Below are 15,799 nucleotides of genomic sequence, written 5' to 3'. Positions count from 1 at the left end.
GGTTTAAGAAATCTGCCAACTAAGGAATAAAACACAATGGGTTTTACTGTAATAGTTTCCAAACTGATTATTTTCCTATAAAAGCACATAAACTAATCAATGTACTTTTTATCCGTTTAGAGTTACTGGTAAATTTTTATCTAAAGCTTATGAGTTTGCTCAAAGTTAATCACGTGCTTTATAACAGCCACCTTTCCCTCACTTTATACAAAATGACAAGACAAAACAATTCTCCGACACTGGAAATCGCAATACACATGGTCCATGTGAATTTGCTGTTGCTATAGAAACCGTGAAGTATGAATAGAATTGCTTTAATATAGAGCTATAGAACTATATATGTGTTTATAACATTTCTGTCAGAGTTGCTGTCATTGGTCTTTCTGACCAATCAGATTGGAGAATTTTAACAGCGAAATTCTATGTTATAAACTCGACTTTGAGAATCTGACAGTGTGACGACATGTTCGTTTGCCAGCAGTCATTACAAAAGCTATGTCAGAACTGTGTGCTAAGTTTATGAGTATGTGTATTTTTCCAGGCTCCGGAAGAACAGGGTCTAGCCGGAGATGGTCAGAGTGGGTGTGGCCTTACACTAAGCGTCAGTATTAGGAGGAGGGGCATATTAGAGAAGGGGAGCGCTTGACAGGAGGGCTCCACAACAAGCTGTGGCATTTGAGCTCGGTGCTGAAACGGTCTGCACCCGCTGGCTGGCCAACGTCGCGGTCACAGATTGGAGAGAGAGAGAGGGGGAGGAAATGAGCGAGGGATATTCTGAAAGGTAGAACATTCTATATTGATGTGTAGAAGAAAGACAGGCTTTGTTGGGGCAAAGGCAGGAGGAGTTTAAAGAAAAGTACAAGTGCAAGGATTCACTCTGCTTCTTAGGTGTCTGCTGTCATTGGGCTTTTTTTAGGGCTTTATTTTTACCACCAGGATTACGTCCCTACAGTTTTGGCCCAGAGGCTTGCATCTGCTAGTACACTAGTGTGTAGGTTTTTTGTAGAGTTTTTTATTGTTGGACATGGCCATGGCTGAGAGGAACCTCAAACTGGATCGCGTGGCTCTTAATGAAAGCTCTGATGACGACGAGGTGGTTTTGGTCACAGCAGCGACCAAACCTTCATTAACTACTCCAGCCTCCAACCGCAAACATGTAGACGACGATGACGACTCGGATGAAGACGAAGACGAGAAATCATCCGAAGAAGTGGATCTGAAGCTGGGATTGGAAAACAGTGACTCCCAGAGATCAGAGGCTCAAGCTACGGGCATGATGGTCCTGGCTCTCTTGGACAAGATCATCGGCGTTGTGGATCAGATCCAGTTGACGCAGAACGGCCTGGAGTCCCGGCAGGAGAGCATGGAGAAGAATATGACCAGCATCCAGAGCGAGCTGCACAAGCTAGCCAAGAGCCAGGGCGGCACAGCCGGCACGGTCACCAAGCTCCTGGAGAAAGTGCGCAAGGTGAACGTCAACGTGAAGAGCGTACGGTCCGAACTGGAGAGGCAGGCGGGTCAGATTAAGAAGCTGGAGAACAACGAGCAGGAGCTGCTGAAGAGGAAGAATTTCAAAGTGCTCATCTTCCAGGTAAGCGATGAAAGGACGGACGCTGATGAGATTGACGTGATGCGTTTAGGGTTAATTATTTGGGGTGGCATCTGGAGTATAACCTTTAGAAGCTGATGCGCATCCCTTTAAGCTGGAACTTTTGTGAAACAGATTCAGAAGTAAACTGCGAAGTTGAATGTTTGGTAATTAGGACATGACGCAATATATGAGTGTGTGATATTTCCAAACTCCCTTTAAAGCACACCGGGATTCCTGTGCAGGGTTTGGCCTTGCATTCCACATTGGCCATCAGAAATTCTCAGGTCTCTGCCAAAACACAGAACGACCGTTTGAACTGGCTCATGGATATACGCCTGCTCCACAAATATAACCAACTTTTATTCACATTAAGTAGCGAAGAGAAGAAATAGTGTGGATTCCACACGTACACGCTCGTTTCTCTCAGCTCAGTACCATGCACTTGTAATTGTGGACAACTTCTCGGCTGCACTAGATAAACGTTCGAAAGAAAGACTCCGTACATGATTACACCATTAACACAGACCCTCGAACTCATCACTATAGTGCAAATATTCCGCTCTTCTGATTTTCTTTAGCAGATTATGAAACATAAAATCTCGCCATTGGTTCTGGAAGGTTCTTTGGGAACCAGTATATCTGTACCAACTTTGTAGGGTTCAGATTTCATCGGCGCCAGAAAGCCTTTCAAGTAAAGCCTTCATTTTTATTTCAACAGTTTTATCTGTAAACAAGCTGCAAATCCCGTAGCATAGGGCGTTAACAAAAGGGGAGGAAAAAACATTTAAAAAACAATAATTCACCGTCGGCTAAGAGTGGATTTTGCTCATTATCGTCATCAATATTTTTAAAAAGGTTTTCTTTTTCTAGAACATTCTCTAATGATTTCTTTAAGAATAATGCATAAACATTTAACTTATTTTTATTTTATTTTATTTTATTTTATTTTATATAACCACAGCAAGCTTTTCTACGGATTAAGAAAGAATTCTTCATAAAATGCCATGCATTTGAATATGACTTATTACTCATTATTACTAATTATTATTACTCGTATAAAATATATATGAAGAATGATCAGAACCCTTGTATTTGCTGTGTAAAAAAAAGTTTCCTTCTGGAACCGTTTTGCCGTTAAGAAAATAATTCTTGGCACATGTGCTAGTTGAAAATGAATTGCCCCCACAAAGCTAAATAAATATATTAATAATAAGCGGCATTTTATACAAATTAGCTTATTATGTACTGTATTTCTACACAGACTTGTGTCAATGGAGTTTTAAATAATTTAGTAAATGACTTCATCAAGACTCCTGGCCCAGACGTCCTTAAAACTCAAATTTCACTCTGTATGGCTTGGCGATGTGACAGTGTGATATTGATATCTGTATATAAGCCATATATCAATATCATCGCTATGGCTTATATTGCATCGCATATATATTTATATTACGATATATATTTTATCCCAGTATATTTCTTATTATCGTGATATTAATATTTAATCATATCAAAATTTAAATAAAATAATATTTATATTTTATTTTATATAGTCCGATTTTTCTGAAAATAGAGATTTTTTTTAAATAATATAAATATTATTTGAATAATATTAACTATTTAATAATAAAATCAAAAATAATATTTAAATAATATTTATATCATTTAAAAAGGCTAGTCACCTGCTTTCAGTCTGAGGTTTATAAAAAATAAAGATGATTAAAAATATAGAGGCATTCTTGAAAAAAATCTAAATATTATTTGAGTAATATTAATACTTAATAATATCAAAAATTAAAATAAAATATTATTTAAATAATATATTATTTATTATATATTATTATTATATATTATATATTATAATATATATATATATATATATATTCATATATTTTTTTTTTTTAAATGCTAGTCACCTGCTTTCAGTCTGATTATAAAAATCTAAACGTTATTTGAATAATATTTTGAAATATATTAGATTTTTAACATGATTCCATATTTAATAATATTGTAAATATTATTTAGAAATTATTTAATATGTAAATGTTAGAATTCTGTACCAAAATTTCCTTATAATATAAATAATCATCATAATCATATGAATGCTTTTAATAATGTAATTTTTTGGTATTTGTGTAATCAAAGAACTTATTTATGAAAACCCAGAGTGTAAAGAAATTATTTTTTCATTTCTTTCTACTGCTGTTCGTGTGACACTTCATATACATATATAACTATTTAAGTGCACAACAAAGTCGTCTAGCCCTTCCACACTTATCCATAGTGGTACATTCTCTTTCTCTCTCTCTCTCTCACGCAATCACAGTCATTCACTATCTTGTTTGCTCCAGCTTTAGCATGCAACAGTGCGAGCGCTGTTTTTGGCAGATACTTGGCTCGGGCCGGACGGTGTAGGATGAAGACGCTTCTATTTTATCCGCCATATATCGTGTTGTAAAGTCATAATCCTGCAGCCTTAGAATTTAGATTTGCTGATTATAGCACACGAGTGAAACCTTAGCACATCATATGTTATATATGAGACATGTTTTCAGGGAGTTTGGAACTTCCTAAAATATTTCTTTTCCCTGGATACGCATTGACTAGCATTTTATTGTTGAAGAAAATAACCTTATTAGACTCTCTCACACACACACACACACACACACACACACACTCTCACACACACACACACAGGGTCCTTGTTTGGAATTCCCAGTCTGTGTAACCCATAGACTTAAGAGTGAAGAAAAAATCACATTCTGGAGGTCTTTCAGCAAATTTGGATCTCTTTTTCTGCTCCAGAACTCATTATTTTTCGAGTCGAGTCTCCAGATCAAATGCTTTTAGGAGATAAATGTATTTATATTTCATGTATAAACTGATTTGTTTATTGTTATGATCAGTAGTCAGCATTTTTAGCCATTTTTCATTTGTTTAGTTTTATACAGAAAAAATCCACAGTGTCTTTTTTTAGTCTTAATTACTCTTTCTTCAAATACACTATATTGCCAAAAGTTTTGGGACACCCCTCCAAATCATAGATTTCGGGCATTTTGGCACAGATCAAGACATTTTGGACAATTTCATGCTCCCAACTTTGTAGGGAACAGTTTGGGGATGAACCCCTTCCTGTTCCAACATGACTGCACACCAGAGCACAAAGCAAGGTCCATAAAGACATGGATGAGTGAGTTTGGTGTGGAGGAACTTCACAGAGTCCTGACCTCAACCTGATAGAACACCTTTGGGATGAATTAGAGCGGAGACTGCAAACCTCACAAATGCACTTCTAGAGGAATGGTCAAAAACACACTCCAGAAGAGTTGAAGCTGTTCTAGCTGCAAAGGGAGGGCCAACTCCATATTACATTCATGTGCATGTGAAGGCAGACGTCCCAAAACTTTTGGCAATATAGTGTATATGTGAACTAGTTTATAACTAAATTATAAGAGGAATAAAACATCAAAATCATGTTTCCCCCTTTAACTGTACACCTTGTCGTATTTTATTGACCTCTCAACCCAAACCAAAAAGTTTATACATCCAGATGTCACTAATCTTCATGAAATAAACTCAACACGTGTTTTTCCAGCACATTCTTTTCTATCATGAACGCCCCAACTTTGAGACTTCAGCACTTCGGGTTAGGGGGATAATGGTCTCTTCAGACAGACGTCGGTTCCTTTACAGTCTCGTGAATTAATGCGTTGTCGCATGTTTCTCTGACGTGCGCTAGTACTAAGTGTCATATGAGCGTGTTGGATTGCAGGTGTTTGGAAAGCAAAGTGAAATCGGGTTGAATAAAGTAGTGGGGACCGAGAGTGTCACTCTCACAGAAACGCCCCTCCCTTCACTTTTCTCCACTCATGGACAGACTAAATATAGCTCAGAATGCGGTAATGTCTGCACTGCTGGTTAATGCTACTAGTGCCAGAGAGAGTGAAAGAGAGTAGTCCCAGTAAGGCTAAGACGAACTATGAACAGAGATTTGAACATATTTGTACTGAAATAGGCATTTTCTTCCTTATAAAGCTGGAAAAAGAAATTTGGTTGCTATGTTCAGGTTCCAAATACACAGGCGTGAGTCTTGTGGGAGGTTTTTATTTTGGAAGAACCGGCGTGGTTCTGTTGCGTAGTGGTTGTTTACTCAGGGCTCCGTTTGAGTCACATTACCAACCGTTTCCTGTGAGGACGAATTGCCTGGTAGAGTGGAAAAAGTGCTGAGAGCGAAAGCGTAATCGTCCCTCATGCATGACTAGCTACATAGTTCACTAATGTATGAATCTCGTGCAAAATATCCTGTCATTATAATAATAGCTCATTAGCTGAATTTGACTTCATTACATTAGTTACTGGAAGAGATAGACCAGTCTAATCTGCTGTTGGCAAAGAAGACTGGTTCAATTTAGCCAGACAACGTTAACAAATTCACTCTACAAGGTTTTTGTGCATGCTTTCTAGCCAGACAAAAGCAGACATCTCATTTTATACAGCCGGTAAAATAAGTATTGAACACGTCTCCATTTTTCTCAGTAAATATATTTCTAAAGGTGCTGTTTGACATGAAATGTTCACCAGATGTTGGGAACAACCCCTGCAATTCACACATGTAAAGGAATCAAGCCATGGATGTCCATAAATTAAGTTATGTGTAATAATGTGAACAGATACAGGGATTGAACACAGGAAGAAAAGGAGGTGTAAAACAGCATGGAAAGCCAAGAGACCCGCTAAAAATCGATCGTTACTTAGAAAGCGATGGATGGATCACGTTTAAACTGTCCTGTAAATATAACCAGTGTTTACCTTTAGCTTAGCCAGGTATGTTCGCTACTGGAAAAGATGCTAGTCTAACCTGCTATTAGCAAAGAAAACAAGCAGAATATAAAGTGTTTAATATAGTCGGACTGTGTTAGGAAATTAGCTCTCTCTCTCTCTCTCTCTCTCTCTTTTTAACTACATAGAGCTTGTGTTGGTTTGCTCCAGCATATTGAAACATTTTCCTGAAGTAAAGGCAAGGGCTCTGATCCTCAAGTTCATCAATGTAGCCTTGATGATTATCTATATTCAAAACATTTAACATTACACTACATTTTGCAGCGTGTGAATGTCACGGCAGATGATCTCCATCTCCACTGAGGAACTTTTGAGACACCTTTGTGATTTGTATCAAGCACTTTGCAGATCCTCGAGTTGTGGACGATGTGCAGGAAGATCCAGGTGCCAGATGTCAGAGGATGTCAGTACAGCTGCCCTTGCGTGTGTGTGTGTTTGTGCGCTCTTCCTTTCAGAGCTCTGCGCAGGAATGTCCACTGAGGCTACGCATTACACTATCGGCATTTAACTCGTATCCAGTTTCAGACACCGGGTTCGCGTAAATTATCGGTGTAAAATCGGCTGCTGGGTGACAGGGTGCGTCCGAGACGGTCAGAGAGAGAGAGAGAGAGAGAGAGAAAGTTGCAATGTCTCCGCCATGAGGAAGCGAACGAGCAGCAACGTTTCAGACGACGTTTATCTGGCTGAAATTGGAGCTGTTGACCTTTACATTGTAATACCTCAAGGGTCCAGTGGGTGGGGGGGGGGGGTGGGATGGGGTTGAATCACACACATGGGTGGCAGTGAGGGACGAAATCTCCTTTCAGATTATGACAGTAAAAATGTCCAGTGATGCACAAAGCAGTGTGAGACAACTCTGCTGTACAAAAATTCTGGTAAAACTTTTGCCTTGTTTTCCACAAAAAGCTCTCGCAGCAACTCCGGCTTCCACGAGTTGTTCGAACTGGCTTCGAAGAGTCCAATAACGTTCTACTTTTATATCAGTATCTGTCTGAATCTGAAATCGTTCTCTGCACCCAATAAAAAGGATTACAGGTAGTTTGGAATGTCTTTTACACCCTTTATAGTGGACTATATATCAAACAGGGAGGCATTACTTTGATAGGGTTTAGTTTGTGTTCAGCTGCTGTCGGGCATCATCTGTTGCTAGGCAACCGGTGCGACTATTAATAATAGGATTATTTACTATTTTAAGATTTCCTAACTTATGGTGTAAGATAAGATGTTACTCCTAAATTCTATAAAAGTATACGATTTCCTGCTGGAATTTATCGAAATCCAGCCCCTAGGTGGCGCTTATATTTTACGACCCAATAACGCACACTATATTGCCAAAAGTTTTAGGACTTCTGCCTTTACATGCACATGAATGTAATATGGAGTTTATCCGCCCTTTACAGATATAACAGCTTCAACTCTTCTGGGAAGGCTTTCCACAAGGTTTAGGAGTGTGTTTATGGGAATTTTTGACCATTCCTCTAGGTCAGGCTCATAGTCTCCACTCTAATTCTCTCATCAGGTTGAGGTCAGGACTCTGTGCAGGACAGTCAAGTTCCTCCACATTAATCTCATCCATGTCTTTATGGACCTTGCTTTGTGCACTGGTGTGCAGTCAGGTTGGAACAGGAAGGGGTTCATCACCAAACTGTTCCCATAAAGTTGAGAGCATGAAATTGTCCAAAATTTCTTAGTATGCTGAAGCATTAAGAGTTCCTTTCACTGGAACTATGGGGTCAAGCCCAACCCCTGAATTCACAGATTTGGAGGGGTGTCCCAAAACTTTTGGCAATATAGCGTACATAAAATTATATTTCCATTTTTTGAAAAGAAAGATTTTAGTCACACCAAAGCTACAGGATGTATGTGGTTTTAGCACACTATTGTATATACAGACGTTTTTTGCTCACATTATTAGGAACACCTTCATGCATTTATCCTATTAGCCAATCATGTGGCAGCAGCACGACACATACAGTCAAGAACATTTACTGCATCCTTTTCCAGACTGACTATTTTATACAACTGGGCAAATTGAGGGTCAAGGGTCCAGCATGGGCATCTTGGTAGTACTGGGATTAAAATTCACAACCTTCTGATTAGTAGAGCAACATCTTAACCACTGAGAAACACATCAGACCTCAAAAAACTGATCTCGGCAATGTTGGGTTGTTTCAGAAACTGATGATCTCTTGGGATTTTTTGACACAACGGTGCAAAAGAACAGCGCGAGCAGCAGTTATGTTAATGTGAGAGGTCACAGGATCCTGGTTCAAACTCACAGGAAGTCAAATACAACCTGTATCAGAATGCACAACGATGTTGAATCTTGATGTGGATGAGCTAACACAGCAGAAGTCCACATCACGCCTGTTAGCCAAGAAGAGGAATCTGAGGCTATCATCTGTATCTGATGATTTTATGCCTTGCTCCTCTTGCCAAAGAAGTTAAAACCTGAATAAGGTGAAATTTTACTGTTCGTGTGTCATGTCAGTTCTGTGAGCGAGGCGAACAAAACAACAATGATTTCCTGCATGGGTTGCAGAGTGTCAGATTTACACAGATATGTGTGTATGTGGGTGTGAAGTTTGTGTAAGAGTCTGTCAGCCTGCAGGATGTTATGATAGTGAGGTGGTTTGCTGGAGATTGTAAGAGATTTACGTGTGTCGTTTCGACCGTATGTCGCAGCCGATCTTCTTTCGGGGTCCTGGAATAGCTGCATTCTTTCAGATCGCTTGCCTGCTCTGACACGGATGCTTTATAATTAAACCTGGATCATCAGGAGCCACACTCGATACTATAAACACAGAACAAGACACGTTTAGGGCTAAATTTAACCTTACAAATGATAAACAGGATTAGGGGCTGGTCAGAGATTTGGCTCTCCTGGCTGTGCATTTTATTTTATTTCTATTTTAGAGCTAGAAAGAAAGCTAGAAGGAGCTAGAAGTTAACATGAAGTGTTTCTGAAGGTGGCTAATACTAATATTACTACCATGTAACCACTACCACCTACTACTAACTACATAACTACTACTAACTATTACTAATTTTTTACTTTCTCTTAGACACCATACAGGAGAACTTCAGAGAAACTAGAGACTTCAGAGTCACTGAGTGGGTCCTAAATGCTGTAGTACTGACCATATACACTGATCAGGCATAACATTATGACCACTGACAGGTGCCGTGAATAACGCTGAGTATCTCCTCATCATGGCACCTGTTAGTGGGTGGGATATATTAGGCAGCAAGTGAACAATTTGTCCTCAAAGTTGATGTGTTAGAAGCAGGAAAAATGGACAAGAGTAAGGATTTGAGTGAGTCTGACGGAGGACCAAGTTGTGATGGCTAGACCACTGGATCAGAGCATCTCCTTCAAGTCCTATAAATTCCGAGGTGGGGCCCAACTTATAGGACTTAAAGGATCTGCTGCTAACATCTTGGTGCCAGATCCCACAGCACACCTTCAGGGGTCTAGTGGAGGCCATACCTCGAAGGGTCAGGGCTGTTTTGGCAGCAAAAGGAGGACCAACACAATATTAGGCAGCTAATTCTATAGCTACAAAATCTTTTGTCACATCTTGGTTATAATTTACTTCAGCATGTGCTTAGAAATCAAACCGGCCATGGTCATGAGTAATTCCCAGGTCTTCATTCATCACTTTTTTATTCTCATTAATCCTTTACATTTATTCCTCCTTTCATTAGTGTCCCATTCACTGGAGCCAGTCTCTCTCTCTCTCTCTCTGCTTTACTTCATTAGCACCAGCCTCCGTCCGTGTTGCTAATACTGTCACCCAATCCGATGGGATGATGTGACGGTTGTTGGAACGGTCACAGTGAATGAGCCGATGCACTGTAACACTGGCGTAGGAGCAGGCTGCCATGTCCGGCGTCCAATTTCTCATTCACACAGGAACAAAACGCACTCAGGATTAATTTAATTCATCTGATGCAGAGCCTTGAAATTGACGATCAACTGATTAAACAGAAGTGTGCTCAATTCGACTATACCCATACCGGCTCTTTTTGCAGGATTAGATCAGACACCCATGTTGTTGTTGATCTTTTGGCTGCTCCCTACGTGCATGAGGGGTCGCCACAGCAGACCAACAGGTCCGCACAACAACTTGGCACAGGTTTTACGCCGGATGCCCTTCCTGACGCGACCCTCCCATTTTATCCGGGCTTGGGACCGGCACTGCATCCAGTGGCTGGGGTGGGGGCACTGGCTGGGACTTGAACCCAGACCTTCCACATGGTAGGCAAGAAACCTACCACTGAGCCACCAGCGCCTAGAGCAGACACCCATGATCTAATGGATTTTGAATCGAAGGCTGTTTTGGAAGCTGTGTGAAGGAAGGATGAGTTGAGCCTTGTTAAAAAGCAGATAATATCAAAAACAAGAGGTGTTAGACAGGATGAAGCCGGGGACCACGGTATCTGATTGAAGATAAAAATAAATATGACTTGAGCGTCTGAGTGTCTGTATGTGTGAGGAAGAGAACACAAACAACTAAGGTTGGAATCTGTTTACAAGTTAAAAGCTTTTAGATCTTTTAGATAGTAAGTGAGAAAAGTAAGAAAATCCCCCACCCCCACCACCAAGCCAAGAGGCCGCTTGTACAGTCTAAGGACAGAACGTCAGGAGCTCATGTTCCTTTCTGTCCACATGCCTGACCTCTGTAACCTGTCAGGTCATGACAGCTTACGTCAAATGCTCATTTTTGCCACGTTTGCGCTGTCATAACACCCGACAAATACAAGTGCTTACACTGCGTACAAGCTGACGTGTCATTTCTCAAGGCTTGTTAGAATATTTGTGGGTTCGAGTCCATCAGCTCTTCAGTGGCCACTGGGAAGGCTAGTGATATGACTCAGATTCAACAGCATCAGTTCTTGGTGATGAGATTCTGATTGACGTTCATGATGCGAGTCTCTCATTCTCCCTCATTCCTACACTATATTGCCAAAAGTTTTGGGACATCTGCTTTTACATATGGAGTTGGCCGACCCTTTGCAGTTATAACAGCTTCCACTCTTCTGAAAAGGTTTAGGAGTGTGTTTATGGGAATCCTCTAGAAGCACATTTGTGAGGTCAGGCGCTGATGTTGGACGAGAAGGTCTGGCTCACAGTCTCCGCTCTAATTCATCCCAAAGGTGTTCTATCGGGTTGAGGTGCAGGCCAGTCAAGTTCCTCCACACCAAACTCACTCATCCATGTCTTTATGGACCTTGCTTTGTGCACTGGTGTGCAGTCATGTTGGAACAGGAATAGGTCATCCCCAAACTGTTCCCACAAAGTTGGGGGCATGAAATTGGTAGCCTAGTGGTTGCCATTGCTGGACCCTGAGCAAATCTGAGTGACCTATTGTATAAAAATTAGATAATTATAAGTCACTCTGGATAAGGGCGTCTGCCAAATGCCTTAAATGTATAATGTAGTTTTCTGCTAGTGTACCCCATCCACCTCACAGTTTGGCATCCCAACAATCCTTCAAAGGACAGAAAGACACTGGGAATTTATGCTCGTGTCCCACATGTGCTTGTATGTGAACTGCATGTGCGCTTAATCTTAGCAGCAGGGACACAAGGTAATGCACTCTGGGACATGCCTGTCCCAACAATAGATTGCTGTCCTCATATAACCGCTCGGCCTTCAGGGAACTCTGTGCACCCCGCAACCTATGGAAATAAACTCACCTCACTCATAATGCATCATCATCAAAACAAATAAATCTGCACGTTATCGTCTGTTCCGTCTATGATACAGCAGCTGGTCAGTCATGTCCACCTTTAATGAAGATAAACGGGTGAAAAGCCTATGTTGCTTTGCCATTATGAAACCGTCTGCAGTGGTAGTGTTCAAATGGCAGCCAGCTCCAATTACAATACCAGAGGCTTAATATAGCACCCAGAGAGCGCTGCAACCAGGGACTGACTTGGCACAAGAGTTCATGTTGCCGTGTTGAATAGATCTTTTCTGAAGTTCTGCACATGCAAAAATGAGCTGTGTAACTCTGACTTTATCAAAACCCTGTGATTATGTGCAGTGCAATATGTATATATCTAACATGCTCACTGACCACTTTATTAGGAAGACCTGTATTCCTTCCTGATTTTTATATAATTCTCCAGTCATGTAGCAACAGCAGAATGCAGGAAATCATGAAGGTCATCAGTTGTTACTCACATCAAATGCGTCAGTGAGGAATGGGGTATTTCAGAGGTGACCTGACCTGAGGGTGGAAAAATCACTGAGAGACTGGTTCAAATGAGCACTCTCTACGGCCGGGGTGTGCAGAAAAGCATCACATAACATGCTGAAACTCGAGGTGATTGGGCTACAAAAGCAGATCATCATTTCTAGGTTCTAGAAATGGAAAAAATGTCATTATGATCAATCATAAACTAGAGAGTTGTTTAGTTGGAAATATTTAACAATTTTACATTCAAAATGCATACACCGATCAGGCACAACATTATGACCACCTGTCTAGAATGCACCTGTCAGAACAGCCCTGACCTGCCGAGGCATGGACTCCACTAGATCCCTGAAGGTGTGCTGTGGTATCTGGTACCAAGATGTTAGCAGCAGATCCTTTAAGTCGTTAAAGGACTACTTTTGATAGATACTGACCGCTGCAGACCGGGAACACCCCACAAGAGCTGCAGTTTTGGAGATGCTCTGATCCAGTCGCAATATGGCCCTTCGTCAAACTCGCTCAAATCCTTACACTTGTCCATTTTTCCTGCTTCTAACACATCAGCTTTCTGCCTAATATAATCCCACCCACTAACAGGTGCCATGTTGAGGAGATCATCAGTGTTATTCACTTCACCTGTCACTGCTCATAATGTTCGGTGTATATGAGTTACGATCGATCGTTTCATTTATTTAAAACAAATTTATAAGGTTTACTGACCACACAAGTGTATGAAATGTATAAAGCACTTCACCTTTAAAGCTTATTTAGTGTAAAGGAAAAAATTGTGTAAATGTAACAATGCCTGCTGCTTGATTTGTCGGATTAAAGGTTTAACGTGACTGAAGTAGCTGCTGTTCTAGAAGAGGTTGGTGTTGTGGAGCGGAGCTGGATGCCACAGAGCAGCTGCCCACTCACTCATCCTCAGTATTCCTTTCATCTTTCCCTCTTAGGAGAGAAGCCCAGTCATTCTCTCTCTCTCTCTCTCTCTCTCTCTCTCTCTCTCTCTCTTCTTTATTGCTTTCTCTCACACGCACTCGCACATCAATCCCGAAGCTGTAATGAATCGATTTGCCTGTTGCTGTACCCTATATACAGTTATGTCCAGCGTATGCGTGTGTATTTCTATTTGCTGAAGGTCGCCATGGCAGCCAGTCACATTGCAGCTGTCAATCTGTCATCGCCTAGCTGATTGCTGTTAGCGTGTCTTTCCCACTCTCACGCAGTGAGGTCTTTCTTTCCTTTAATAGCCGTCTATGCATTTGTTTCGTTTTAATATGCCATCAGATAATCATGGGCTGTCTTTCAGGGGATCACTTTTAAATATGCCGCAATTAAAATGCTTTGTCGAGAGCAGATAACGTTCTGCATCATAGGAAGACTTACCACAGGGTGAATCCGATCGGTCGGATGGTTATCGGTTGTACTGTGCAACTGAGGGAATGAGCAGCTTGTTTTTGGGTAGTGTTTGTCCATTTCCCTGGTGCAGAAATTTAACTCAGTGGTTAAAGTGTTGGATTCTTGATCGGAAGGTTGTGAGTTCAAATCTCAGGGCCACGAAGTTTCCTGTTAATCCTCAAGCTCAGCTCAGTTGTCTAAAATGATAAATAAATGTAAGCCACTCATTTATGGGTGTCTGCCAAATGCCATTAAAATGTAATTAATAAATAAATAAATAAATAAATTCTTGAGCTTCAGAACTGATGCCATGACCCAGGAACCCCTGACACCACCATCGATTCAATGAGTCTGAAATTAGTAAATATAGCATGACACTAAGATCCCAACATACATTTATTTATTCATTCATTCATTCATTCATTCATTCATTCATTCATTTTTCAAAAATTGCACAAAAACCCCCCACAAAAATCATGTACACTGCAAATACACTGTAAATAAAGTCTAACATAAAAATAAAAATTAAAAAAGAATAAAATCAATCCTAACCAAAAACATACATGTACATATTCTCCAAATTCTCCAATTTCATTTCAAAACCCTCATTTATTTATGAATTATATTTCTTAAAGGCAGGTCGTACCCTGAGCAGATAATTACACATAGTGTGTATTTAATAAATCAATAAAAAAAAGATGAAAATTCACATTTATAAACTTTTCCTCAGCTTCCCAGCTGCATATACATACATCACACAGATTAGATTAGATTAGATTAGATTAGATTCAACTTCACAGTCATTGTCCAAAGTACATGTACAAAGCCGATGAAATGCAGTTGGGATCTAAGCAGCAGTACATAGAGGTATATTTATAATAAATTATGATGTATACAGAGGAGTGGGTGATTTATGTACAGTAGGTGTTATAAATAGTGAAACTGAACCCAATGTTTGTCATTTTCTGACAGGTCTCATATTCCTCATTCTCATTATTTTCACTGTAGTTGCTAAAGAGTTATCAATAACCAGTAGTTATTGAATCAGTTGTAACTGATTAATAAACCAGAGGTTGCATAATTTGTTGTCTTAAAGGAGCTGTAATTGTTCCGTCTTTGCTGTTTGTGAGGTGAATAGCAACGTCCTCCTAACAAACATCTCCAGCCCTCAGGAAAATGTGCAAGCTTGTGTAGGTAAAGTATAGTGGAGCTAATTCCTGGGCCAGACAATGATCAACTGAGGCGTGTGACAAAGAATCATTGCATTGCATGATTTCCTGCAAATCATCTTTCTGTGATATTTTTGAAATGATAATTCCTCTGTTACCCATCATCCCCTGCATGTCACATGACCTGGTCTTATGTATTTGCCCTAATCAGCACCTCTGCAATCCTATAGATCCTTATTCCTATGATCCTCATGCTTTAGCTTCAGCTGATGTCGTGTTTTGTTTGTTCACTTTTGTTCACCCTTCAGAATATAATTCTGCATTTGCACCCGTTTTCTTCTACAACTCCGGGACAGAAACACTGTAGATTTATTACCATGCTGTCTTTAATGGTGTAAATGCAGTTAGTGCCTCTGTTTTATGTCTTAAAAGCAACTCAATTTGCAAATCTTTGCTCTCATTGCTCATTAGGTACATTGTAATCACAGGCCATGTCACCCAGATGGCTTTATATATTATAATAAATGCTATAAATAACAATCATAAAATTTCTCAATTATAATGTTTGATTCCATGTAAAAGGAATAATTTCCCAT

At 40.1% G+C, this 15,799-nt stretch overlaps 1 protein-coding gene across 1 annotated transcript in view; it reads left to right on the top strand.

Annotated features, from left to right (window-relative positions):
- The first annotated feature begins 38 nt into the window (after positions 1 to 38).
- cavin1a (caveolae associated protein 1a) overlaps positions 39 to 15,799 on the top strand; it is a 23,355-nt gene continuing 7,594 nt past the window's right edge. Inside the window, exon 1 of the mRNA XM_058414109.1 lies at positions 39 to 1,591. Coding sequence (XP_058270092.1) covers positions 1,025 to 1,591 — 567 coding nt within the window. The 5' untranslated portion in view covers positions 39 to 1,024. The remainder of the gene's footprint in view (positions 1,592 to 15,799) is intronic.

This window comes from Hemibagrus wyckioides, linkage group LG02 (assembly GCF_019097595.1).
Source record: "Hemibagrus wyckioides isolate EC202008001 linkage group LG02, SWU_Hwy_1.0, whole genome shotgun sequence".
NCBI classification, from domain to species: Eukaryota; Metazoa; Chordata; class Actinopteri; order Siluriformes; family Bagridae; genus Hemibagrus; species Hemibagrus wyckioides.
The sequence above is the reverse complement of the archived record's forward strand: the minus strand, read 5'-3'. Positions and strand labels throughout refer to the sequence as shown.